The 27251-nt window shown below is 39.9% G+C and overlaps 2 protein-coding genes across 5 annotated transcripts; one reads left to right on the forward strand and one right to left on the reverse strand.

Annotated features, from left to right (window-relative positions):
• Nucleotides 1-13682, reverse strand: LOC103468458 (zinc finger CCCH domain-containing protein 7B-like). Of its 2 annotated transcripts, none has more exons than XM_008415564.3 (22): nucleotides 13548-13682; nucleotides 13351-13418; nucleotides 13187-13223; nucleotides 11142-11339; nucleotides 8281-8439; nucleotides 8137-8205; nucleotides 7611-7668; nucleotides 7348-7511; nucleotides 6047-6602; nucleotides 5838-5899; nucleotides 5659-5752; nucleotides 5400-5561; nucleotides 4234-4448; nucleotides 4045-4145; nucleotides 3772-3953; nucleotides 3331-3416; nucleotides 2556-2716; nucleotides 2112-2217; nucleotides 1374-1482; nucleotides 1099-1235; nucleotides 843-1012; nucleotides 1-723 (listed from the first exon to the last, which is right to left on the reverse strand). In XM_008415564.3, the coding sequence occupies exons 2-22, from the start codon at nucleotides 13407-13409 to the stop codon at nucleotides 540-542; spliced, it is 3069 nt and encodes a 1022-aa protein (XP_008413786.2). In that variant the 5' UTR covers nucleotides 13410-13418; nucleotides 13548-13682; the 3' UTR covers nucleotides 1-539. The 2 variants fall into 2 exon arrangements, with proteins under 2 accessions (XP_008413786.2, XP_081465879.1); XM_081609753.1 differs by having other exon boundaries at nucleotides 587-723; nucleotides 1088-1235.
• rangap1a (RAN GTPase activating protein 1a) lies at nucleotides 13599-27251 on the forward strand. 3 transcript variants are annotated; one of them, XM_008415560.3, is made up of 16 exons: nucleotides 13599-13725; nucleotides 16820-16939; nucleotides 17650-17777; nucleotides 18212-18271; nucleotides 18389-18568; nucleotides 18667-18801; nucleotides 19553-19711; nucleotides 20209-20322; nucleotides 21022-21121; nucleotides 21231-21315; nucleotides 21479-21617; nucleotides 21788-21904; nucleotides 24281-24386; nucleotides 25177-25265; nucleotides 25389-25510; nucleotides 26650-27251. In XM_008415560.3, the coding sequence occupies exons 2-16, from the start codon at nucleotides 16828-16830 to the stop codon at nucleotides 26729-26731; spliced, it is 1728 nt and encodes a 575-aa protein (XP_008413782.2). In that variant the 5' UTR covers nucleotides 13599-13725; nucleotides 16820-16827; the 3' UTR covers nucleotides 26732-27251. The 3 variants fall into 3 exon arrangements, with proteins under 3 accessions (XP_008413782.2, XP_008413783.2, XP_008413781.2); XM_008415561.3 differs by lacking the exon at nucleotides 13599-13725 and adding an exon at nucleotides 16021-16171 and having other exon boundaries at nucleotides 25389-25552; XM_008415559.3 differs by lacking the exon at nucleotides 13599-13725 and adding an exon at nucleotides 16021-16171.

Here is a 27251-nt window from a genome sequence, read left to right on the forward strand (position 1 = left end):
GCAGGTTTCCTTGACGTTTATTTAGTATTCTGAGAGAAAAATAAAAATGTCTCATGGCTTGTTTGTTTAAAATCAAAGTGATTGATTTTAAGTAAGTTTTTCCAATATTCAGCTAACTTTGATAAACTGAGGGACAAAATGATAAACTGCTTCTGAAAAAAGACAAACGGAGGGAGAAAGAGAAAAAACAAAAATAGGAAGCATGGTTGAACCTTAGACAAAAATATAGAACCGATTCTTTAATGGCAGCTACACGTTTCACAATCTATACATTACATTCAAAGGATACTTAACAATAAGGCTGACATTATGCAAAACAAGCAGTAAATTTGTTGCTAGAGACTTAAAAACATTAACAAAATTAAGTTTAGATGGTGACTTTTTTTTTTGAAAGGCGAATACTTTCATAGATTCAATGGTATATTTGGCTAGCTGGAAATCCTGATTGCTGTCCCTTTGGTTTCAGTTCAACGAGGCATGAAACGATCACACAGACAGGTTGCCGGGTCCAAAACCGGCCCCGCGAAGTCCCACTGTTCTCAATCCTGAAGCAGAAAGTTGTACTTCCCAAAGTCAAGCTCGTCCGGCATGATGAGCATGTCTTCCCTGGCTTTGGCTAGCTTTTGTCGGAGAAAATCCCGTCTCTCGATCCACTCCTGCAGCTCCTCTGAACCGTGAGCGTAGTCGCAGCTTACGCCATCAGGACAGCCGCCGCCGCCTATCCTGGAAAGCACAAAGATTACGCTCAATTCACGACTGGCCATCGCCTGGGTTAAGCCGTTTCCGAACCCGAGGAAACGTCTGAAGCAGAGGAGGACAGGACAACCGGATTCGGAGCTTACTTGGGGCAGATTTTAAAACACGCTCCGGGGAAGCGGTAGCTCCACGTCAGAGCCTCGTCTTCACCCTCGCAGCTGAACACTCGGTCTTTGTGCTTCTCCGAAGAAATGTGCTGCTGCCACTGCCGCTCGCTGTTACTGTGCTTACCGCACAGCCGGCAGTGGAAGCCGTCCTAAAAGCAGGGATAATAAGGACGCATGTTCAAAACCTCCTTTTTGCTGCAATGCCAATTAATAAGCAAACGGACCATTCCCCAACCATTTGTTCTGCAAAGTCGGTTGGCATGGCGATGAACTTCTCCTCGGGGTTAGACTGATTGCACACGGACCCATCTGACTGGCGGTTTTGAGCAGCTAAAGCCAGCCACATGCTGTATACTTGCTCCATGTCATGCACTGCAAACACAAACACAACCGGTTCAACAAACGCATCTAAAATGTGACTCCAAATTATTCAAACACCAGACAGGATTTGTGTGATTGTTTTATTATTTTTGTAGCTGCTGCAGTGGAGGATAAATTGAAATCACTCACACTCGTTATTTTTCATGTACATCCACATCTCCCTCTCCTCTTGGCTGTGAGCAAAGGTGCAGTTTCCAGTGTAGTTGCATTTTCTCTTCTCCAGGACCTGTGCACACATCTGACAGAAGAAACAAATGAATAAATACACGCAGAATCGCAAAAGTGTTCACACCAATTCGACTTTTCCACATTTTGTCATGTAAAAATCAGGAAGCCGTTTGTGTTTTAGTTGCATTTTATGCGACAAACCAGCACAAAACAGGGCCTAAATGTGAACAGAAGAAAGGATTTTCTTCACCCCTCATAAAAGTCTGAAGTGTGGATTTCATTTGTATTAAACAGAGAAGCAGCCAAGAGGCCCAACTCTACAGGGGCTGCCAATATCGATAGCTGATCCCAAAACAAAAGCAAAACTTATTGTAAAGATACTACTTGAAGTTGGTATTGCTAAAATTATAGTGACTGCCACACTTGAGGAAAGAGAAAATTGCAAGCCGGAGAATGTCGTACCATCTGTGAAGGTTCGGTGAAGGAAAGTTGAATTTGTTTTACTGCAGGAGGAATTTCTCATGAATTGTTAGGAACAAAAAGAAACAACATTATGTGGAAATATTGAAGCAGAAGTTCAAGACATTCGATGTCAGGTTGAACCTCTGGGCTAAATGAGTCCTACAACAAAAATTTGGGGGCTCGTCCAGGATGAGCGCTACAAATAAAACCTCCTATATTCAGGATTAGCAGACCTACATCATAGTACAGAGGGAAGTTCTTGGCGTGCGGCAGTGGTCGGACATTAACCCATTTACTCCGCTCTGAAGACCTGACCAGCAGCACGCGTCTCTCTTTGGTCCACCTAGAAAAGAAAAGGGCACAAACCCAGACGCACTGGGTTAAATTAAATCTAGACACTGAATAGAGCAGATCTGTGGCTACAAAAAAACATTTTTAATTAACTGAAGCAGTCTTTAATGGTTTAAAAATGATTGTCAATGGTTTTGCCACTAAAGTCTAGTGAGAATATTGTACTACTCATATTATAATACATTTATTTATTATGATAACTACCGTCAAGAATGCATGTCTCTGTCTACAGTGTGCTGTGTCCCAAAGATTCTTGCCTGAATACGAGTTTATAGACCAGCTACATTAAATAAATCTACTGAATATATGTGGACTGTGGTATTTCCTCACGCATGTCTGGCTTTAGCTGTACAGTATTTGAGGCCTTTGTCCGGTTCGCTGATCAGGCCGTCCCGCCAGCACTGCGAACATGCAAACTTCATCTTCATGTTAAGACTTGCTCCAGCATTGCTTGATCCTTTTAATTTGCCTCCACCTCCACCAGAAGACAGCTGGAGACAGGAAAATGAATGGAGGCTAATGTTATTTCATGGCATCGTACATTTACAATCATACAGTTTTTGTATAAAAGTCATTTAACCCGGGAAAAGTCAGAAAACTTAAACATAAGTCAGAATTTCAACATGGAAAGTTGGATGTCAATGAACACTATATTACAAACAGTGAGTTGTTCAGGAATAAACTTCACCTGTACTCAGACATAGTACTATAAAACATAAGACATAACTGTCTTATGTTTATAAGACAGTTATGTCTTTCAAAAAGCTCAAAAAGCTGGAAAAAGACTCTCACGCTTTCACACACCTTTCTGCTTTTCTAATTACTGTAAAAACAAGATGCCAGTTGTTGGTTTCAAGGGTTAATAGACATGTTTAGAGGATGTTTACTTTCTCTCCATAAATGAAATCATCACTTTAATACCACTCTTTGCTTTCCTTCAGGTTATCTCAGATATTAACATTTATTTGACAAACACATTAACATTTAGGTGTGACAAAGAAAAATAAATAAATTTGTAATGGGTCAATACTTTTTCTACTGAAAGAAAACAAGATGGAAACTAACTTCGAATAAATAGACAGCCTATACATGAACCCTTTCTTACCCTTTTTTCTTTCTCCTTTCTTGAGTTTTGTTCCTGCTTGTCATAAAATCTCATGGACACTTTCACAATCTCATCCAGACTGATGCCTGTAAATAAACACACATTTGAATAAAAACTGGTCACTATTTTACCATTGAGTATTTACAAGGTGGAAATCAACTATACATGATGCTTTCAAAAAAAAAAACAACAAAAAATTTTTTTTTATCAACTCTTTAGAACAACAATGCAGGAAGTTTTGAAGAAAATATCACTTTAAAAATGTTTTTGAAATGTATTGTGAAGATTATATTTCAGGTACAGACAAATAGGATATGGAACATTTTAGCCTGGGCTGAATGTACCTTAAAATTTTACTCTTCTGAGAACAAAACTTCCTGGATCAAACAACCTGTGTGACACAGTTCAACCAGCGCGTCTGTTAGTGTGACCGGACCGCACCTGTGTGGCGCTGAACCCTCCAGGTTTTCAGCTCTATGACGGAGTGAGCAAACACACAGTTGTCCTCCCGCTGGCAGCCGTATCGGATGGCCTGTCGGCACAAATCCAAGTGGCACACCACACTGAAAGGACGGACTTTGCTGTAGTTGATGTTGTGGGTCCTCACCACAAAGGCCACGCACCTGGGAGGAGACAGAGGGGAGACGTTGGAGGCTGTGTGAACCTGGAACGAACGAAAGAAGCTTCGAGGGGTCGGGGTTGGTGCCGACTCACTTGTTGGCGTCAAAGTTGTGACGTGCGTCCAAATTGGAGCAGATGGCTTGACTGACAACAGAGCGCTTACTGATGATTCTAGGTTTACTGTCGTAGCATTCCTGAGGAGAAATAACAGGAAACACTTAAAAACTAAAAGTCTTGTCTTCAGTTTTAGACCTTCGGATACGACAGTGTGCGCGTACTAACCTGGCAGAGGAAGATAAACATGCCCTTGTGTTCCTGCAGAAGGTCGATGATGCTGCTCACCGGGTCCAGTTGGAGCGCTGATGATCCGAGCAGAGAGTACCTGTCCAGCCGTCCCTTTCTTTCCTCTGTCCAAACGTCGATCTCCAGCTGGTTGTAGGCAAACGTGCATTTTTCTCCATACTTGCACACACCTGAATCCCCAGACTTCAGCAGCTCTAAAAACAAAACAAAAAAAATATTCTTCTGCGTTTTTGGGAATAAATGTTTCAGCTCAAAGAAATAGAAATATCCGATGACGTTAGCCTGATTAAATATTTAAAAAATAGTTTTTAAGCCATGGTTTCATTTATTAAAAAGGGGGAAAAAAAGTCATGCAGACCAAGCAGAAAAGTTAAAACACTAACTGTTAAAGCATTAAATTAAGGTTTTGGAAAGGCCTAGTCAAAGTCTGGACTTCAATCTGAAAGAGATGCTGTGGTGTGACTTCAAACTGTATGTTGTATTTAAACACAATATCTTTCTTTGATATTAATATTTTTATCACACCATTAGTGTGACAGGTGGTTTTTCTGCCATATTGAAAGTGTATTTCGCAAAGCTGCATTGGAGACATTTATTCTGCATCACAGGAGTCATGTGACGAAGAAGACAACAGGAAGTGGTAGGTGAATCATGTCACAGAATGTTTTTTTTAATGTTAATCATTTATCACGTAAACAAACTTATACATGAGTGACTTTTATTTCCCTTCTTATTTATGGAAACACCAAAATTGTGTTAAGAGGAACATCGACAAAGTTTTGTGCACGGAAACGCAGCTACTGCTAGCAAATAGCGAGCATTAAGTGTTTCTTTCTGCAGGGTCCAGCTTCACATGAACTTGAGCTGGACCTGAACACAAACAGTCATGTTTAATAAACATGTCCAAACTGCGTTTACTTAAATAGAAAGAAACTGAAACAAGCAGCATAAATGGCTAACAGATTTTATGTTTAAAGAGGCAAACCAAGCTTTTAGCATTTAATTCTCAAAGTTTTTACCGGTTATTATTAAGGATGGAACAGCGAAAAAAAATGCAAGGTAGATAAAAGGAACAGAGTTGTTTTGTTAAATAACAATAGCAGTGCTTGGATACTACAAACAGCGTCTCTTTGATGTCGTCTTACCGCGACAAAGAACAAAAGGTCCGTAGAACGCAGACTGGGCAGGAAGCGGTCTCACTCTTGTCCAGTCGGAGGAAGAGCCAGCTTTCCGTCTGCACAACAAAACGTCTCTCTTACAGTTGTGGACCAGGTCTGGCTTGTGAACAAAACTGTACACACTTGGACCTAGGACAGGAAATACACCCACACATTAAAAAAAAAAAAACCTATCTGTAGACATCCGTCAGGATCAAATCAGATGAAGAGAAAGCGTCCAACAGACCACCACGAGGAAAACAGATGGAGCAAGCCGGCAGGAAGTCATGGGTGGAGGACAGCGGGTTAGGGACAGTCCCGTTGTTATTGGTATCCTTCACCTGCAAGTGAAAATGACTCCTATTAATGTTAGAAAACAATACCGAAAATAAAACAGCAGGCAACCGGCTGTGAACCCAGTCTTACTTTGTTGAGTTTATTTGGAGATTTTGTTACAGAAGATGCAGATTTGACAGACTCTGAGAAACCTGAGGAGTAAAAGCAGAGCACAAATTACAAAGAGCAAAGAAACATCCAAAACGTAATTTTAAACATTTCCTCGCATCCACACGGTTCTTAAAATCAAGCTTCCTGCATATCCGTATTTCCCACCCCTACAGATCAACTTTAATCACCGTTTGAGTTGAAGTCAGAGAGGGAGTCCAGGCTTGTTCCACCAACAGAAACCCCTGGTAGAGAAGGCCCAACATGTTCCACAGCGGGGAAGGAGTCCAAGGCATCCAGAGAGTCGAGCTGCTTCGTGGCGTTAGCGGCGGCTTTTGGAATGTGGCCATTCTGAGGTTTTGCATTGGCAACGGACCCCGCAGTGTCCGCTTCATTCCACACTCGATCTAAAGTCTTTCTTCCCTCGCCAGGCTTCGTTTTAGGCTCCTTAGCAGCAGCAGCATTCGGCGTCAAGTGCAAAATGTCGTCAAGGATGTCCAGAGAATCAAGCCCGTCCAGGTTGTCCAGTGTGGAGGCGTCTGCTCCGCATCCATTCCCAGCAGTGTAGAGGTCATCGAGGATATCCAAAGCTGCAGCAGTCGTACCGTGATCGCCGTTGGTGAACAAGTCCAAGGAGTTGAGCTGGCTGATGGATGAGCTGAAAAAGGCCGGGGGCAGCTGGGGCGACGGGGCCGGAAGGAAGTGGGTGGAAGTGGCTGCATGGCCAGGGTCCGAGAACGGCAGAGCCTGGGAAAGATTTGGAGATAAGAGAAGCAACGACTAAAATAATTATTTATAGCAACTCATTAAGTTTAAAGTAGCAATCCAGGGTGTCTGCCGGCTTCAGGAAGTCAAAATGTAAGGTTTTTTGAGACATTTTTAATGCCACCTTGAATAAAATTTAACGCAAAAACAACTACAAATACAGGGGATTGTTGGAGGAACTTGTTGCATTACAATCAAGCATGGCAAAAACTATGAATCCTGCTTTGTGCCCATAGACAGTGAAGCTATACTAGCATTTAGTTGCCAGTAGCATCAACTGTCTCGAGTCACAATGAAGATTTTGCGTGCGACTCAAACTTTTTGTCTGACAAAAAATCCCTTGAGAAAAAAACAAAAAAAAAACCTTCCATTAAATAGTCCTGCTACTTGTGTATTTAAAGCCTATTTACATTTTTTTTTTAATTAATTTAAGACATTTTAAGGCCTTGATTTTAGTCACACAAATTTAACCTCCCAAGGGTCTTCGTTGGACCCCACACATCTTTTACTCTCAACAGTCAGCACACCTGGGATCAGGTCCAGAAACCTTGTGTTGTTTCGGGAACTGATGGTCTGACAGGACAACTCTGTCCCCACTTCCTGGCCGTCATTTGCCACACTCCTCCAAACCGCTGAAAGATGTGTGGACCCCTTATAATTACTACTTTTTCTACATAAAGTTTACTCATCTTCAAAGAAAAAAAAAGCAAAACACAGCTCTTTGTACCTCAGATGGAACCTGGCCAGTAGGAAAGCTGTCGAGCAGACTGTCCAGGTCGTCGTCCATCACCTCCAAGTCCTCCACAGCTTTCACCTGGTGAGCGACTGCAGGACAACCGGCGCCAGGAGGCATGGAGGGGATGGCAGGCTTAGCAACGCTGCAGAAGACGACTGTGTGAAGCAAAAAGAAAATTTATCTCATGAGAATTTCAAACTTTTGGCTGATTTTGCGTTAATGAGAGAGCCGACATGAAAGTGAAGATTTCTGACCTGCTGCATCGGCACTTGGATGATTCACACCATTTCGAATAACATTACTGGGAGGGGTCTAGACGAGAGAAAAGGGGGGAAAATATAAAATACAATCTGGGGTGACTTTAAATTTAAGAATAACAGCATAAACTACTATAACAATAAATTATGTAAAAGGAAAATTCACAGCATAGTCTTAAACGCAGACTGAAGATCCATTACACCAAACTGAACAATGAAATACAGTAAGGTAAAAATAAAAATGTGTTATAGCTACAGAATTAAAGTGCTTTCAATATTACTTTCCATTTGCAGCTCAAATATTAGTTCACAACGTTTTGGCAAGAAAACTGACTTTTCTTTCCTTATTGTCCAAATTCACTACAAGATAGGATTTAAACCAACCTAAGCTGGGTTTTGGTTTCGTTTCACTGTGTTTGATTTATTGAAGCTCAACAACTCAACACCAAAGCTAAAAACAATATTTGTTTTCCTTATGCTTCACAAGGTAAACATCACCTCACTCGCTCACTTTTGAACTTACATAAGGTTTTCGAATTTTCATCCCCAGCTGGGAGGCCAGCTCCTGTGACAGCTCAATCACCTGCTTGTCCTGTTGAGAGTTAAACGAGTGAATCTTTTGACCTTTTTTTTTTTTACACGTCTCGGCATAAACATTTAACCGTACTTGAGGGTTGCTGAGCAGGCAGATGGTGGTGCAGTCGTATGCCTCCTTGTGCTTCCCCAGCTCCTTCAGGCAGAGCGCCTTCCTGTAGAGCGCCCTGCGACTGCCGTCGCACACCGCCAGAGCGCTGTCCGAGTCCTCCACGCCTTCAGGATACTTTCCCTTGTTAAATAAAGCAAGAGACGGCGAGGTGGCGTGTCACAACAACAAAGCACAAAAAAGAACATTCGATTACTATTTTGTTGGAAAGAACTTGTTGTCAGCAAGGTGGCGCTGTTGAGCGGTGTTTCCTCTGTATGCAGAGGTTCAATGACCTGGTAAATACCGAGCAGAAACATCCAAGTGATTTAACCACATTTCTTAGCAGACATTCATCAGGCTGGCACTGTTTAGAAGGAGGAGGGGAGGAAGAACAGCCAAGGTAAAAACAACAGCAGGAAGAACCGTCGACTGCACTGGTTGTTCTAATATCCTGAGCTTACGCTGCAAAAAGCACAAAATCCAAAGTATTTTTGGCCTAGTATCTAGCATAAATGTAGTAGTACACTTGAAATAAGAGAAAACTAATGTACAAGTAACTTTTCAGGAACTTATTTTAAGTAAATAATTCCTCAGTACTGATTTTAAAAAGTACTGGCAGATTATTTCACTTCTAGCATGTGAAATAGTGTTATCTGTGAAATAATTAATTAATATCAACTATTTTTTGATTAAAACAAAAACCAAATGTTGCTGGAAAGTTACTTGTAAGTTAGTTTTGCTTTATTTGAAGTGTAGTAAAACATCTCCACTATAAAGTAGACCAGACATACTTGGTAAGACTTTGTGTTTTTGCAGTTTACTGAGCTGGTAAATCGTAATAGTGATGAGTCACACCAATTAGTTTCTTTATATATCCAACAATAAAGAGTGACTGACTGTCTATTGTGTATGAATAAAGATCCATGTTGACTTCTGAGTCACCACCGGGATCAGCTGGATGATGTGAGGCGGGTGGTGCAGGACTTTGGACTTCTACATTGGGACAGACTGAAACTGATCACATATGGATCTCATTTTCAGTTTGATCAGATCTTTGTTTAAAACCAATCAGACCGCTTTTACTAGGCATTTGTACATCAGAGGATTTTTTTTCTTTTTAAACATTCACTTGGGATTGTACTCAGTCACAAGACAGCCGGCATTACGTACGTTTACATGGAGATAATTGGAATAAATCAATGAGACCGGCCCAATCAGAACATTCTGCATCTATTGTAATCTGAACCAGAGGTCTGGTTTATGTAAACTGATAATCCAAATGGCGTGCATGTAAACACTTGTCCTGATTATGTTATTCTGATTGTAGCAAACTGACCGGGCCTTGTGTTTGCGCCCTGTGTGTAGCATTAGTGGCTAGAGGCCAAGTCTGGGAAGCAAATCTGGCCTAAAACTAGTATTTTACGGTCAAAGCTTGGGAGGATCTTCATTTCCTGTTGTGCTCTCATCCTGTGATGCAGGAAGACCAGAAGCTTGTGTGTCTCAGCCTGTAGCTTCATTTTGGAGCCAGAAAAGTCTCAGACGTTGTTAAAACCTGCTGCAGGTTCGTTCTGGGACTCAGAGGACACAAAAACAACACACCGTTTGTTTTTATGCTCACCGTTTGTTTTTATGCTCAGCACAAACAGAAGTACAACTTCTTCTTCTGTTTTTTTATTTTTAGAGAAATTTTATAACTCTGCTCATGTCAGTGCTTGTATTCTTAAAACTAAAGCCTGCTGCACGTAAACCCACGGATTAATTAACTTTGTGCTCATTTAAATGATACATTTGGGTTATTTAACCCAATTATATTTCAATCCGATGAAGGAATTTTACACATAGCTGCTGTGAATGCCGTTAACGTGGACGGACCTGAAAACGGCTCAGTTCTCATCTGACCTAATGGAGCCCGAGAGGTTCTGCTGAGAGGAATGAGAAGAACTGGACACAGATGTGTGAGGGGCCACGACTAACGATTATTTTAGTAAACGATTACTCTATCTATTCTATTTTTTCATTGACGAATCAGATTTTTTTTTTTAAATTGGCACATTCTGCAGATTTTTAATTTAACCTTTCAAGTCGGGTTTTTTTGTGCAAAATCTCAGAAATACATAAAAAGATGTAAAATAATTCATTTACATTTTTCAATGAGAAAATGCAAATTTTATTACCTAAAATGAAACAACGTAGCATTTCTTTATTGTACGCTTGATCATTTGTAGCAAAGGAGGCATCTGCAGCTAAAGAAACACTGCTTATAATTATTTTTTGGATTATATAGCATAATGTGCCTAATGGGAGATTATTTTGACAGAATTTAAATAATGTGAAGCTGAAACTATGTCACTTCAGGAGTTCTGGGTAGAACAAATTTACCGACAAAGTTTTTTTTAATTTTACCTTAAATGGAAAAAGTATATTTAAAATAAAAAATGACTTAATAGAAGTAATTACTGCTTTGAGTACGTTGTTCTCATGGTCTTTTTCAGAGTCTTTACACTCCAGTTAACGATTAATTTGACATGTTGTTTTTATGACTTAATTTTTGTTTTTACGATGTAAAGCACTTTGAACTGCCTTGTTGCTGATATATGCAACGCAAATAAACTTGACTGATAAATTTGTTGATAATAACTCCAATAATTGATTCATTAGGAGTAATTCAATCAACTTAATCAGCCCTTAATATGTGACACCAAGCTTATGGGGTTACATTTAACAAAACCTGAGGCTGCAGGGTAGTATTCATGTAATCGTCTTGGTTTATAATCCATTTAATACATCTGCTAATATTTCAAAAACAGCTTTTCTTCACTCATCACCAAAGCAGAGAGCCTCACCATGCTGTGGTAGGCAGCGGCTCGGTTGACATACAGGCTCTCCAGCAGAGCTTGAGGGATCTGGATGTCCTCTCCTTCGGCGTAGGAGGAGATGTTCAAGGCCTCGGTGAACAGTCTGACAGCCTCCTCCCACTGCTGGTCTCGGAAGAAGGAGTTGCCCTCTTCCAGCAGGTTGCACACCAGGCGGGTCAGAAAGTCCTGAGTGAGAAAGTCGAGGAAAAGACGCAAACAAAAGCCCCTTTATTTACCGAGAGTCATGGCACATGATACGCGTTATCCATTTGGACGAATTTTAAATATTACAGAAAAAACAATGGGTGTTTAAAGTGTTTAAAACAGCCTTTTTTTTAAGTATTCGCTGATTTATTTGATGATGGATTTTGTTTTGAATCACCACCATAACAAAGCATATTGAGCAACTGGGAACTGAGGAAACCAGTTCCTCAATGTGTTCTGTTTAGCTGTGTTTCTGTAATGAAGCTAATGCTCGAGCGACCCGGCCTGCAGTTGGGCCCGTTTGGAATGCGAATGGATTTCAATCCGAGGCTAAAGCGTGGCAGCACAGACTCTGGACTGCACTGGCATTGCTGAAATAAGTCAAACATTTCACAAAGAAGTCCTCTGGACTGCAGCATGCGCTTCTCCTAAACCTGTGTAAGCCCCAAATTAATGGTGCATTCACAGTCCTGCCGGTGACTTGCACCATCTGCAGCAGTGCGGAACCAAACCATTGAATATCGGCAGGTTTCTGAATTGCTTCCTGACTGCATTGTGCCAAATGTGCAGCAGGGTTTCCCACAGAAATCTTGCTAACCCCGGTGGTAGGAGCACTAGGGCAGTCATCCAGTGGTCCACCATGTTTTTGAGATAAAAAATTTTTTTAAAGTGACAGGAAATTTGAAAATATCATTAAGTAATTATGTGTTATTGGAAGAAATTAATCATATTGAAACAATAACTAAAATTCTGAAACATTTAAAATACCTAAAGTAAATAAAGAAGCCATGCTTAGCCTGATGGGGGTGCAAGTAAAGCCTGATGGGGGTGCAAGTAAAGCCTGGTGGCCCGCCAGGTTTACAATACACTGAAGGAAAGCCCTGTAAAGTTTAGTGGATGTCTAGTTGTTTGACATCCCCCACATTCACTGTAAACGGAAAAAAATATGCGTTTTCCAGTCATATAGTGCCATTTCATAGCATTATCAAGTAACTATTTTACCTTCAGTTGTTAAAAAAACGATATACATCAAAAGTGACTTAAATTATTTTCTAATTTAACGCCTTGAAATTGATGAGGGAATAATATTATAACATGAGGCAAAGCTCCAAAAAGTCGATTTAACATGACACTGCCCCTTTAAGGCCCTCACAGAAGAGATGTTTTGTGAGCAATTACACCCTAGCTCACTGCTAAAGGTGATTTGGTGAATTTGATTTTATGTAAATGCACCAGTGTAGTAAGAACTTTTTTGGTAATGTGCAAGAGGACCGGCCGAGAAAAATAAACATTGAGTTCAAAAAACAGGTTTCATATGTGGATTCCGGATGCATTAGCAGACACACAGACACTGTGACCTCAACGTGCCCATATCGAGAAGATAATGTAAACTTTGAGGAGAGAGTGCGTTAACCAGAACCCTATAAACGGGGTGCTGTCCAACGATTGGGGGGATTTCACTACAATTGACAACTGACTTGGGCTGCAGTATTGTCATAAAGCTTTGCTGCTCAACCAATGTCACTACACCAGCACCAAGAGGAGACTGGGAAGACCTCACACCAGATCAAAAGGAACTGAGCACAAACCAACAATTTCCTCCTGCTTCACAAGTAAGCGCTACTCTGTGTTGTGTGTTTGCAATCCAAGCAAAATGTCATAAACTTCTAGTAGTTCTTAACACCTTTGCAAGACACTAAGTAACACCAACTGTACTGAGAAGGATGCATGTCAGCAACAACATGTGAAAACAACAGCAAACACACACACACACACACACACACACACACACACACACACACATCAGATTAGATGACCACAGTCACTACCTGGTACCCTGCAGGATCTGGATAAGCCAACGGAGACCTAAAACACAAGACATAAACTTAATCAGAGGCGCTTAAATATCTCATCTGACAAGGATGCACGTCAAGGTTAGTTTCGTTTTCTGCTACAACGCCCTTGTACTGATACATAAAAACAATGTACTCACTGTATAAAAGCCAGAGCCCTGCTTATCTCTTCCTTTCGTTTCTCTCGGGTTGACTCCATGGTGGTCCACTGCACAAAAACACACACACAAAAAACCCAGCTAGTCAGGGGGGCGTACTCTAGGTCTACATTTGTATGTACTGTTACTTTTTTTTAAAAACAAAAACAATCACAAACATAACTTATAGACACACCTACCTGATAAAGTGAGGAAGTTGACCGAGCCAAAGCAAAGTTTAAAGGCAGTTCATGGTGGCAGGGTGAAGCAGGAACGGACGAGCAGCTGCTGTGAATTTGAGCTAATGCGCTATAAGGCCATGAAGGCAGGAAGGACGAGCCTTCGCGTCTGACGGGAAGGCTCTCTCCACAATCTCCGGTAAGTTTCGATTCTCAGCTACCAGCTGCAAATGCTCCTCGCCACACGCGCATGAGAGCTGTCACGTGACCACAGCGCGCCACGCCATACCGCGTCCGCGAGCTCGTCGCCTATGCTTGCCGAGGTTCGTCACGTCGCGTCACGTGATAACCGCTCTTTAAAATATCGGAGGGAGTTACGGTTTCCCCGATGCCCCCAAAAGCAACACAGCTAACAAAAGCCTGTCTCGACTTCGCCAGAATGGAAACACAGCAGCGATTTGGGGTCATTATGTGTTTTTATCAGAGTGGCGGAAACGGGCTTCCATACAAAACTGAGGAGAAGAAATGTAACTTTTGATTTTCTTTTCATCGTTATCATTCAAAACTAATGCCTAAAATCACTTTTAGCAATAAGTAAATCATACATAGGCTATTATTTTAAGAAGGTGACGATATTTAAAATAATAAGGATTCTGAATCACCTAGAGAAAGGCTTGTGTTTGTGTTTGAAATACGGAATAGTGTGGTGTCTAACCACACAGGAGAACTTTTTGGAAGATTTGGGAAAACAGTCAGGTCCAGCGTCAAATGACGTTAAGTTTTAAAAATAAATCTAATCTATGGTTCACAGATGCATAAGCTGACAATCCGACGCCAGGACCCAAAAGAAGACGTAAATGTGAAATATATGCATGTGATGATGTGTTTACTTTGGGGAATATGTGTTGGTCAGAGCCCTATAAAGGGGACATAGTCCAGAGATCCGGGGGGGATTTCACTACAATTAGGCCAAGATTTCCTCACAATTTGGTCATGCTGATTTAGGCTGCAGTATTGTTGTAAAACATGTCTGTTCAACCAACGTCTGTAGCACGTAGAGTCTTTTTCCTGCAATATCAACACAAAGGCATCAAGAGGAGACCAATGGAAGACCCCACATTCTCTTTATGGATTAAATTGACTGTATATTTATGCACAGAACTGAGTTTGATCAGCTTAATATGAGATTTTGTTGTGAATCGGTTCTGTACAGGTAAACTGAACAGAATTGAATTGAGATTAATTAACTTGTGGTTAAACGGAGGTGTATGCAGTTGGCTTGAATGAGATGGTAATGACTTCCTGTGGCAGTCATTTGCATAATGTGGTGGAATAGTTGTTTACTTAACAAGGTTCTATGATTTGATGTTCCCAATATAACTGGATACTGTGTTAGGTCTTTGTTATGTGAAGCACTTGGAACTGCTTTGTTGCTAAAATGTGTTGTGCAAATAAACTTGACTCGGCTTGATAGGCCTGCAGATTGTGCAGAAAGGAATGTACAACATCGTCCTTGGACAGCATTTGACTAGCCTAAATATTGCAGTTTCTCAGCTCTCCAAATACCAAACATATCATAGATTTTTGAATAAGAAATGAACCTGTGTAGTCCTGAAAATAAGGCATGTATATGACTAATAATATATATATATATATATTTGCTGAATTGAAAGAAATCCATATAAAATATCCCAATCCAAACTTATAACTCTTAAATGTTATATTCAATTCATTTTGATTAAGATACATTAAATTTACTCCCTGATTCTATGAATGTTGTCTGTCTCTGATTCTTCTTATGTTTTTATATTTTTTAATAAAATCTTTACCAATCTTTGCTTTGATTCTAAATCTATACTGATTGGCTTATGTACAATAATATAATTTAACTTAATATTACTGCACAAATTATTTGATGTAATTGAATCCTAACCTCAGATTATCCATCCATTTTAATTCCATCACATATTAGACAAAATTGTTTAGAAATTTATAAATAAATGTGAAAACTTTTGATTCAATCTCAAATCTAAAGTTTTTAGAAAACTTGGAGATGTTAATGAGACACTGTTTTGATTCTTCCACTTGTGAAAGTTATTTCATTTCCACCAACAAGTTCTCTGATCAGGAAGCAAAATTTCTCTTCACACACAGTTTTAATAACAAACGGATACTAAAAAGATCAGCTGCAGGCAATATTTAGTCAATATTAGACTTTATTGATGACCATTGCAACTTTTTATCTTTTGAAATGCATAAGATGAATGCAGTAATTAAGGCAATAATTTTATCAGCAGTAAATATATAAGTGAAAGGTCTGTAGACATTAATTATTCAAAGCAACATTTTTATGTATATATATTTTTATATTCTTTTTTATTATCTATGTTACATCTATTTTCCTTCTACTAGAAATGTGCAGTTATACTGCATTCCAATTCATCTGTGTGTGTGTGTTTTAATAAACTGTTCCAGAAATGACTTATGTTTGTAGTCCCGATAGAACTACAAGTCCCGTGTTTCCTCGTTCATCGGTCGTCAAGTGGTTTGGTGTGGTGATGCTTCGGTTTTGAACGGCAGAGGCGAGCGGGAGTGTGTATCTGGACTGGATTCAATCGTATCGAGAGTGTTGTTGTAACGGCGACGTAAGTTTGTTTGTTTTTTTACAGTAAAATATCTTAATTTGTTACATAAAGTCTTGGAGAGATAAAGCTTAAGCCGTAAACTAACAGCAACAAACGTTATGTTGCTACATGAAAAGGCCGAGTCATAGACACGCTGTTTCATATGAAACGCACCAATGCTAGCTAGCAAACTAAGTTCTCCATGTTATAAACTAACGACTCCAGAGTCAAATACATGTTTGTTCTGGTTCTATGTAAATACGTCGCCATGTTTTTGACTTGTGTAACGAGCAGGTAATGTGTTGCTGAGTCGGCAGTTGTCGGGTCAACGGACACGAAGCAGTTCGGTCCTTGTCACTGTTAGCAGCGAGTTAGCAGCGGCAGGTTTATTATGCAAGTCAGGTGTTTGAAGTAGGACAGCTTACCTTTAAAACTTCCTCATCAGATAATAAATGCAAAATTGAGGCCAAAAGTTGTCTTTATTCTGTTTTAAAGGAAATATTATGGCATCGGTTAAAAAATGAAGTTCTTGTGGAAGCTATGGTAAAACGTATCAATACATTTTTATTCGTTTCTTTACAGTGTAAAGGTGACAAAAAAACAGTACATACATTAGATTTTAACTTTAAGAGGAATAAAATAAAAGTGAACAATGGCTTTGGTCCTCAGGCATCTCCATGGCGACAGACATTGTTGCAGAGCTGGCCGACTCTCTGGCCAAGACTGGGGTCGAGGATGGAGAGTTGAGCTACAAAGGCCAGGGAAGGAAGCTGGATGATGCCCAGTCAGGTAAGTGACGTCAGCAGACCTTTGTATGTACACACTCAGTGATGCAAATCCTCATTTTATTAGTATTATTACCTAAAAAAAATACTCTGATTACAGTTATTTACGTATGTTTTACTCTGGTGTCTTAATTGTTCCTATTAAATTATTTGGGCTACATTATTGGAAAGTTCTGACTCTTCTGTTTGTGTCTTGACCATTTAAAATGGATGTCAGGTGTGAAGATTAAAGGCAATTGGAGTCAGTCCAGTTGGCTAAAGAGTGAGAATGAATGAAAGTATAACAGTGTCCTATCAAATGTCATGTCCTAGCAGTCCTTGGCAATCGAAATACTCTGATGATAGATGGATTTGTGCAGCTCTCAAGGTTTCCCCCAGAAAACCTGCTAAGCCTGGTGGTTGGGGAGCTCAGCAGTCATTCATCCAGCAGCCCGCCGTGTTTTTGAGTTAAAAAATGTTTAAAGTTGGCAGGAAATTTGAACATATCACTTGATAATTATGTGTTATTGGAAGATTGGAGGATTAGTATCTGAAAATCAACTATGAAGTCTTAAAAAATGCAAACATAAAGAAAAAAAATGTAAATAAATAAGCAATGCTAAGCCTGGTGGGGGCACAAGTAAAGCCTGGTGGCCCGCCACTTGGGGGAAACCCTGATGCTCTAGTTGTTACCGTTGCTGCTTCTAAACCTGACACCACTTACCTGTTTCACAGCGGGGGAGATCGTGAAGGACATCGAGGAGTTTGAGGGTTTACAGGCTCTCAGGATGGAGGGGAACACTGTTGGCGTCGAGGCAGCGCAGGCCATTGCCAAGGCGCTGGAGACGAAGAGCGACTTCAAGGTTCTGAGTTTGATACTTTTGTCATCAATGTCGTGAACATCACACTTTGCAAAATCAGCTTCGAAAAGTTAACATTTTGAAGTTGTTTTGGATTCATGTGGCCTGATCATTAGTTTTCTCTGGGCCAAATAAACAAAACTCCATGTTTGATTTGACCCACATTGATTGATGTAGTTATAACTAGAGATGCAATCATCAATTTTTTTTGTTTAATTCAAAGCAAATACTTAAATCTAAGAAGATGCAACACTTGTTTTTGTTGTATATTTTGTACTTTTGAAATATTCTGTCTGTATTAGGCAGCTAAAACCTGATTAGTGTTTCTGTAAATATTGCATCTATAGTACCATATAGTTTAATAATTAATTTAGAAAAACGCCATCTGATATTTTTCAGAATAGTAACGTTGCTTCCATGTGTTTTCTCCCAATCAGCGCTGTTACTGGAGCGACATGTTTACTGGTCGTCTGCGCTCTGAGATCCCGCCTGCCTTGGTAACTTCAATGACGCCTTTATAAATCAGTGTTTACATGACACACACTGTCTTTTAGTTGGGTTGTTGTAGTGCGCCGTCTCATTCTACAGTCAGGTTTTGTGTTTTTATGTTGTAGAACTCCCTCGGTGACGCCTTGATGCTGGCGGGAGCCCGACTGACCGTCTTAGACCTCAGCGATAACGCGTTTGGGCCCGATGGCGTGAAGGGCATCGAGAAGCTGCTCAAGAGCACCACCTGCTTCACGTTACAGGAGCTACGGCTCAACAACTGCGGCATGGGCATCGGAGGCGGAAAGGTAAATCAACGACGGACCAAGAGACAAAGACTTTTGTTCACCAATTCTTCTTCACTTCTTCTACTATTGTGTACCAAATTGTGTTTTGAACTCTTCAGATCTTGGCCGCTTCGTTGATGCAGTGTCACAAAAAATCTAGTGAGAAAAACGAACCGCTCAGCCTGAAGGTGTTTGTCGCAGGGAGGAACCGCTTGGAGAACGACGGAGCCACCGCCCTCGCTCAAGCTTTCCAGGTGAGGGTCGAACTGTCTGTAGCATTAACAAAGAGAACTTTAATTAGATAATATTAGATATACTAGTGAGTTATGAAATGTAAATGTATTCTCATTTGAATAGAGGCGTGACAAAACAGCCACTCTCTGTTTTGGCCATAAATCAGTACATACCAAATCCTACTTTTTTTATGCTTTTCCTTATTTTTTAACAGAAACATCGACACAAAAATAAACCACCTTTGCTAATATGTTGGCAGGATTTGCCTACATTTTGGTTCCGTTTAAAAATTTTACCCAATTTTTAACAAAAAAAAAATGCCATAAAGTCCACATGTCAAACAAAAAGTAAAAGTAGCTGATTGCCTAAAAGTTATTTGTCCTTTACTATGTGCCAAATACAATACGTACAGACCTAAATAACTTCTCTGATTGTGAAAACACTAAATAATTACAGCTATAATAACAAGGTGTCTGCTGTTTTTTTTTAATCATCACTGCAGTCAACGTTGTGGCGCGCTTTAGACAGCGTTTTTACCAGCTCACTTGCTGTTGCTACTCGTCACAAAAGCGACTAAAAACATGTGGGTTGTTTTCTGATGGACGGTGGTGATCACCGTACCGAGACGGTTTGGTACAAATTCATGCACCTTTTTCATGCAACTCAAATTTGCTTGACTGTGCAGAGACTACTGTTGATATTAACAATTTGGTGCCTCTTAGGCTGATAATTACGTTTTGTTTTCTATTGTGTTTTTGTTGTTTCTCTCAGCTGATGGGCAGCCTGGAGGAGGTTCACATGCCCCAGAATGGAATCAACCACCCGGGTGTGACGGCTCTGGCCACAGCCATGCAGCACAACCCAGGACTCCGGATCCTCAACCTCAATGACAACACCTTCACTGAAAAGGGGGCTGTTGCCATGGCGCAGGTAGAGAGACGCAAGATATGATAGTAGCAGTTTCTTTTATGTATTTTATGGGGTTTTTTTTAAACCAAAAGTGGTAGGAATTGTGTTTCAAGCTCAGGGAGCAGCAAGAATTCAGTAAAAGACGTTTCTTTTTATGGAAAAGATGGATAGCCGACTCTGATTGTGATGCCATTCATTATTATTAATGAAATATTATTATTACTTATTTAAATTTTTTGTTGTGTGCTATGCTGGGACAAACAAAATCCCCCCTTTGGGGATCAATAAAGTATTATTATCTTAAGTCTCTAATCTTTTTTAATGATGTGTGCAAAAAATGAATTTATTTACATAAAGTCACCTTCATAAAATAACAGAAGGTTATTCCATTATAGTGACTGGCAAAATTGATTAAAAAAAAATCACTGTTTAGAAAAACAAAATTACATTACAAAAGTGATGATAGTGAAAATAAAAATGTATTATGTTGACTTTGGATACTCTGTCTGTTCTCACAGGCTCTGAAGCATCTCCACCGCATCCAGGTGATCAACTTTGGAGACTGTTTAGTGCGGCCGGAAGGGGCTAAAGCCATTGCAGAAAGTGTGTCAGAGGGCTTACCCGTCCTCAAGGTGAGCAGTCGATATACTAGACTGTCACAGCTCAGATTACATAATCTGTTCTGGATTGCACCAACAGTTTGTTGTTCTTGGTTTGTGTCGGTATGAAGGATTGGAGCCTAAGCATGAAAACTTTCTGAACACAGCGTTGTCACAAACCTGTGGTATTTGATTGTCTCTGATTTAAATTTAGTTTAAATCAGGCAATTATTTTACCTTGACTACTTGACTACTTTTTTTTTTTTGGTTAAATATTTTCTTCTTCTGTATATGATGAACTAGGATTGGGTGATATGGCTTAAAAATCTGATTTTCTTTTTGATTTTTTTTGTCATTTCAAATTTTTGGCTTTAATACTTTTTTTCTCTAAAAAAAAAGATGTTGCACATGAGCTAAAACGTGGCTTTTATTTTAATTATTCCTTCTTTGAGTTGTACAACAGAATACAACTCAAAGAATTATTAAAGCAATTGTTTAATTGCTTTAATATGGTCATAACATGAGCAAAATATAAACATGATTTTTCCAGTAGAGAATCTGAAAACTGCAAGAAAAAAAGTTGTTTAAATTAGAAGCAAGCTTCTAGAGTTATCCAGATCTGTGCATGTATTTCTGTCTTCAAAACAAACTTAGTCGTTTGCACAATAATTTCTGCTGCTGGCAATAATTTGGTGCCGTTGGTGTTAAAAGATGAGTTATTCTGTTTGACAGGAGCTCAACCTGTCGTACGGTGAGATCACGGCGGACGCAGCCCTGGCTGTGGCGGAGGCCGTGAAGAACAAGGACCAGCTGGAGAAACTGGACCTGAACGGTACAGATCTGAAAAACAGCAGAGCTCAAATCTTTCTGCCTGCTTTTTGATACTTTAAGCTATTTTAAGAGAAAAACATTTAATAATTGATAAACCCTTTGATTTTCAGGGAACTACCTGGGAGAGGACGGCTGCAAAGCCGTGAAAGACAGCATGGAAGGCGTGAACATGATCAGTCTATTGGGATCACTCAGGTGATTGCCTTTCTGAGTAATCAATATATCAGTTAATCTTTTGTTCATGTTAATTCCTGTTTTACCTCCAACCAATCGTACCTGCTGCCTCTGACTTCTCAACCGGCTAATATTTAGATCTTTACGTAAATTCACTGTCAAAGTGTTTCTGCCGTTTTCTCAGTGATGATGAGGGTGAGCCTGAAGACGATGAAGACGAGGATGAAGAAGACAACGATGAGGATGACGATGATGATGATGACGAGGTAGATGAGGAGGAAATCGAAGAGGAGGAGGAGGAAGAGGACAGCAGCAACAACAAGGTTAGTTGTGACTAAACTGTGTAGCTTCAATATCCAGAAATGATCAGAAATCAGAATAAATGCACTAGAAACGATAAAATGACCAGCATCACAGCATTTCTTGTTTCTATGGTTACATCAGACACTATCCTAAGTTTCCTACTTTCTTCTCCTTCCCCCCTCACCCAAAGCCGTCCACTCCCGTGTCAGCACCGCGACCACCAGATGTCTCTTCTTTCCTCAGCTTCCCGTCTCCCGACAAACTGCTGAAACTTGGTGCCAAGAGAGCGCTGCTAGTCCAGCAGCAGGTGAGCAAACGCAGAAATACATGGACGACACAGGATGTCTTAAATCAGTGTTTTTCAACCTTTTTTGAGCCAAGGTACATTGTTTTAATCGAAAAAATCACGAGGCACACCACCAACCAAAAATGTAAACAAAGATACTCTGTAGCTGCCTATATTAAATATATAGTCATTCTTATCAAAGTTTCTTCAATAGGAATCAAATGAACACAAACATTTATTTTTTATCACATTTTACATTTCTTATTTCAAATTGCACTTAACATGTCCACTTCAAAAATACACCTGAACAGAACCACAACACTGTGGTGTTAAATTTAAAGAAGTTGTAGAAAACTTCAAAGTTTCTTACAAACTAATCCACAAGCATTCTTATAGCCGGAATACGGAAAATAATTCTTATTCTGAAAGAAGCAATAATATTTGGGAAAGATTTCACTTCATATTCACTGTTACAATATGAAGAGTTGCTTGTACAAAATGTCAATATCTGTATATTTTACCCACCTAGTGTGAAACCTGTACATGTTTGGATGAAAACAGCTGATTTCCTGGCAGAAATTGAAGAAAGAAAGTTCTTCCTCCACAGCTCTCAGTCTCTGTTTATAGTAGCCTGGCTTGAGAAGCTCACTTCACACAGACATGTTGTGGGAAATGGACCCGTGTTCTTTCCAACTACTGCTGAGCTTCACTATCTTTTCCATCACTGTCATCAGTTTTGCTAGATACAAACCTCACACCGCTACCTTTAACATTCGTGCATCACTAATTCTCGTTTTAATGTAAAATGCTCTGTACCATGTAGTGGTAAGAAAATTACATGATTACGCCGCTGCTACTACTACAGCAGATACTCGAAGATGTCATTATTTGCAGATAATTCATTTTCAAAAAAATCTTTTAAAACCAATTACCGTATTTTTCGGACTATAGAGCGCACCATACTAGCACCTTCAATAAAAAATAAAAATAAAAAAAAAAACACTGGAAGCTGCTCTCGGTTTTCCATTAGTACCCAGTAGAGGGCTGCGTCCTAATAAATCTGATGGACGCAGCCCTCCGTCTCCAAAGCCGAACCATGGTTTTGTTCACACCGAGCTTAAGCAGCGGCTTTATTTCCCTCCTGTAGTGCCAGATCGACAGCCCTCAACTTAAAAGCTGCATGATATGAGTTTGAAAACATTTCTCCATCGTGCCTGCTGCTAGCATGTGCTTGTTCTAAATGAAAATTAGCACGTTCTTCTTTGATTTATAATTTTGACTTCTAATGATTCACTTCCTGTTAAAGAGCCCCCTGGTGGTTGAAGAAAAATCCGCAGAAAAGCCACAGCGGGCTACAATCCGCATGGTTCAAAGTTTAGGAAAAAAGTAGCAGCTTATAGTCTGGAAAATACGGTACCGTAGGTGAAATTGAATAATTTCCGCGGCATACCTGACGATCACTCACGGCACACTAGTGTGCCGCGGAAGAGTGGTTGAAAAACACTGTCTTAAATCCATGTATCTAAAAGTAAGGCCTCAAAATGTCTTAAGTCCATTTAAAATGTAAGTTTACCTTCAATATGTTAATTACAGGTCTTAAGTTTTGCAAGTGTATGTCAGCTAGCTAGGTAGCTTCTTGCGTCTTATTGTCACTGGTTGGCTGGACAACGTTTGGGCATTTCTGTCGTAATATAGGTCTTAAATTTTATTCACAATAGTCTTTAAAGGTCTTAAATTTGAGATGGCGAAACCTGCAGAGACCCTGCAGCAGCACCTGTTTGCACACAACCGCCGTTCTCTTTTTATAATATCCATATTGCTTATCTACCGTTAGCTTCAAGACCTGATGTCACAGAAAAATATTTCCTTCACATCAACTAGCTGATTCTGCAGTATAGTAGCAGTAAGATTACTTAATCTCATGCAACACTATAAAAAACATTTTCCTGATCTGAAAAAAAGAAAATTGATTACACAAAGTATCCGTTGTTTTTTGGGGGGTTTTTTTCTTTCTTGGGTTTAATTTTTTAAGGGTCATACTTATTTAAATAAGGTCTTTTTTTTTTTTTGCAATGATTTTTCTATTGCATTCTTCAGCTGGGATTTGGCATATTACACTTTGATTTTAAGTATTTTACCCATCAAAATCTTGGCTAAAAAAAGAAAAAAAAAACATGTGGAATCATTCAAAAGTTAAAAGGGATTATTTCACTACTTTTAATACTTCACATATTTTTTCACAGTTGGGCTGAATTTTACCTGTACTCCTTAGACTGGATTAAACAAAGCAATAAAGCTGCTATATTTCTTACATTTTCCAAACAAAATAAAGATACCAAACTTCACAAAATGTGCGGTTTGTGTCTGAAAATCCCTTTCATTTGTTTCCCCGTCTAGGTGGACGTGACGGATGCAAGAAAAACAGCCGAAGCCTTCCTGAAGATTGCCTCGGTGTATAAAGAGGAGAACAACGACGTCAAGAACGCAGTGTTGGACACAATCGGTAAGATGCATGAGTTTTATTTGGGGTGACTCGTTGCTGCTCTCGTTTTCTTTACTTTGTATCCTGGTGAATCTTCCCTTCAGGAAAATTCATTAACCTGTTAATCTGTGAATTTAAAGTTTTTATTATTCTAATTTGTAATACAGATTTCACCTAAGAAGAACAAAACCTCACATTTGCTTTTGCAAATATTCAGGTCATGTTCTTCTAAACATTTTTGTTTGAGAGCTCTATAGTGTCAAAACAATCATAACTAAAACTCGACTAAGAATTGTGCATTGTGTTGGATCACAACACAATGCACAGGAAAGCTGTAATTTCCTGTACAGCTTTATTTTTGTTCTCAAAGATTTTCATCTTCTCCTTGAATGAGGACTCCTTCTAGAAACCAATTGTCAGGATGATTTGTGTTTTAAATTTTTTTTGTGATTGACGTTTTTCACGTTTCCAACCAAATCCTTGATTGTTTAAAAATCAGCATGAGCAGAATATACGTCATTGTCCCCTAGGGGAAGTTTCATGGGCTTAAAGGTGTGTATTGCATAGTAGCGTTTCTCCAAATGAACAATAAATACACACACAATACATATAAACAGCTAAAAAGTTGTAGCACACCTTCCAGGCCTCAACCTACTCTCTATTTAAAATGTGTAGTCAAAAATTTTGATGGTAGTGGGTGCAAAAGAGGATTTAAAACAACTCAATTTAGTGTTTTTGTTCATAGTCTCTGTAAACTGGTTTGAGTTTCTTTAACTGAAGACAGCCCTCTATTTTTCCCCCCTCTTCCCAGATGCCATCCTGAGTAAAGCTTTCAGCACTCCCTCCTTTCAAGGTTACAGCTTCGTATCCATTTTGTTAGTGCTCCTAGGACTTATTAAGGTGAGACACTACGACAAAGTCAGCACATCTGGTTTTGTTTTTTCCCACATCTAATGCTTCACACCTGCATGGTCTTCTCTGTTGAATTAATCCGCCTGCCATCGTGTCCTCTGCGCCGCTCAGAGTGAGGACAAGATCAAGCCCGTGGTGGTCGTCCCGGGTCACCTCCACGCCCTGGAGCACGTTGTTCGGCAGGACTACTTCCCCAAAGAAAACGTGGCGGTGCTCGAGGCGTTCATGTCCCGGTAAGGGCGTGGTGAATGAGCCAATCAGCATGCGGCCTCCAGGTACAAAATGCAATGATTACTGTCCCCGTCTTCAGTGCCTCATTGCCACACGAGTGGCGATGAGTTTATGTGGGGTTTTTTGCACCAGGGTGGGGTTTAAGAGGCAGTATAATGTAAAATGGACTTGAGCTCTACATCATGTTATGTTATTCAGTCATCAAAACATATCTGGAGTGTTGCTTTAATTCTTTCATCGATGGTTGAGAAATCCTTTAATTGCCCATTGCAACCATTCAGCTGTGGAAAACGCCTGGGTGGACGTAGCCCCGCCTTTAAGGACAAAGCTCCTCCTTGAATCTGCTGTTTCCAAGGTTCTGATCTTCTGCCTCACATAGCAACCCTCTCCCACTCTGCTCCTTCAGACTAGCCAGCAGCCATTAACAAACACCTGGTGGAACTGGACATCAGCTGAGCTCATTATACGAACTACTTGTAAATGCAACATTGGTAAAAACGTTACTAAAGGGTTAATAGAGGAGCCATATTGTGATGACTTTCTGAAGGCAGAGTTTCAAAAAGAATAGTTGTTTCTTACAGAGACAGACGCCCAATTTCAAGATGCCAAGTAAAATTTCTTTTAAGTCGTATTCGATATAAAGCACTATTCAGAATGGTAACAGTTACTTGATTACGCTATGAAATGGCACTATGTGCCTGGAAAACAGGCACATAAACGAGCAGTGCCTTGAAACAACACTGAGTCAAAGCACATGTCTGTGTTAGAAAGGTCTAGTCAAAGCCCAGATTTAAATTCAGTTGTGAACCCGTTTCAAGACTCAAATATGAAACGTAAATTCTCTCCAAATCTGGATGATCTCAAACTGCCCTGCCCCTTTAAGATCTACAGCTCTAATTGCTTCAAGAAATGCTTTTACATAATATTAACTTAGGAGAGCTGTATACATATTTTTATTTTTAAATCTCACATAATTTCCTAACATTTCACAATATACGCACTACTTTATGGAGACATCATTTAGAAACAAAGAAGAGGCATAAATACGTCTGCGACCCACTGTTGGAGGAACTAATTTATAAAAGTGAGCTCTTGAGATGTTTAAATTATTGCTTGATAAAATCTACGCTTCCATCCACAGGAGCAACAAATCCTTGGAGTCGTGTGGAAACGCCAGAAACGGCCTCCAGTCTACACTGCAGAGAGTTCGACCTCAGAGCTGAGGCTCACAGACTGAACATTTATTCACTGATGGACCTTTAAAAACCCGCACACAGGAACCCAAACGGCTGCACCTCCGTTCTGGCACAACAGTCTGTGTCACAACTGCAGTTCATCTGAAACCTCATGTTGTGTTAACCTTCTCATTTTGGACTTGACTTGAATGCACTGGGCTGGAAATGAATGAAATGGAAATTTTTAGCGTCTGCAGCCTGAACATATCCTGCCACAAAGTCGGTAACTTGATCGGATCAGGTTGATCGGGAGGAGCTCCGACTGACATCAATCTGAATCCACAGCTGCTCTCTGCTTTATATTTAATAGATGGATTTAATATTCTCTCAGAAAGCATTTACTGAAAACACAAATATGGTGAAAAAATGTTCAGATATCAAAGACCAAGGGATGGTAAGTTAAACCAATCAAAGTGCATTTAAAAGCTGATATCTTTACTGTGTTTTGTAGCCCAGGGTTGTACGTTTTTAAATTTGTTTTGCAAAAATAAACCATTTGTTGGATGGC

Source organism: Poecilia reticulata, chromosome 8 (assembly GCF_904066995.2).
Source record: "Poecilia reticulata chromosome 8, P_reticulata-male-v2, whole genome shotgun sequence".
Taxonomy (NCBI): Eukaryota; Metazoa; Chordata; class Actinopteri; order Cyprinodontiformes; family Poeciliidae; genus Poecilia; species Poecilia reticulata.

Bases quoted from the DNA above. Each gene is read 5' to 3' on its own strand.
- rangap1a (XM_008415560.3), top strand. From the start codon at position 16,828: ATGGCGACAGACATTGTTGCAGAGCTGGCCGACTCTCTGGCCAAGACT. The intron at 21,618-21,787 runs GTTAGTTGTGAC...CCTCACCCAAAG, and splicing joins AGGACAGCAGCAACAACAAG to CCGTCCACTCCCGTGTCAGC. The intron at 21,905-24,280 runs GTGAGCAAACGC...TTCCCCGTCTAG, and splicing joins CGCTGCTAGTCCAGCAGCAG to GTGGACGTGACGGATGCAAG.
- LOC103468458 (XM_008415564.3), bottom strand. From the start codon at position 13,409: ATGGAGTCAACCCGAGAGAAACGAAAGGAAGAGATAAGCAGGGCTCTG. The intron at 7,512-7,610 runs GTCAGAAATCTT...TGCTTCACACAG, and splicing joins TCCAAGTGCCGATGCAGCAG to TCGTCTTCTGCAGCGTTGCT. The intron at 1,013-1,098 runs GTTGGGGAATGG...CCCTGCTTTTAG, and splicing joins CCGACTTTGCAGAACAAATG to GACGGCTTCCACTGCCGGCT.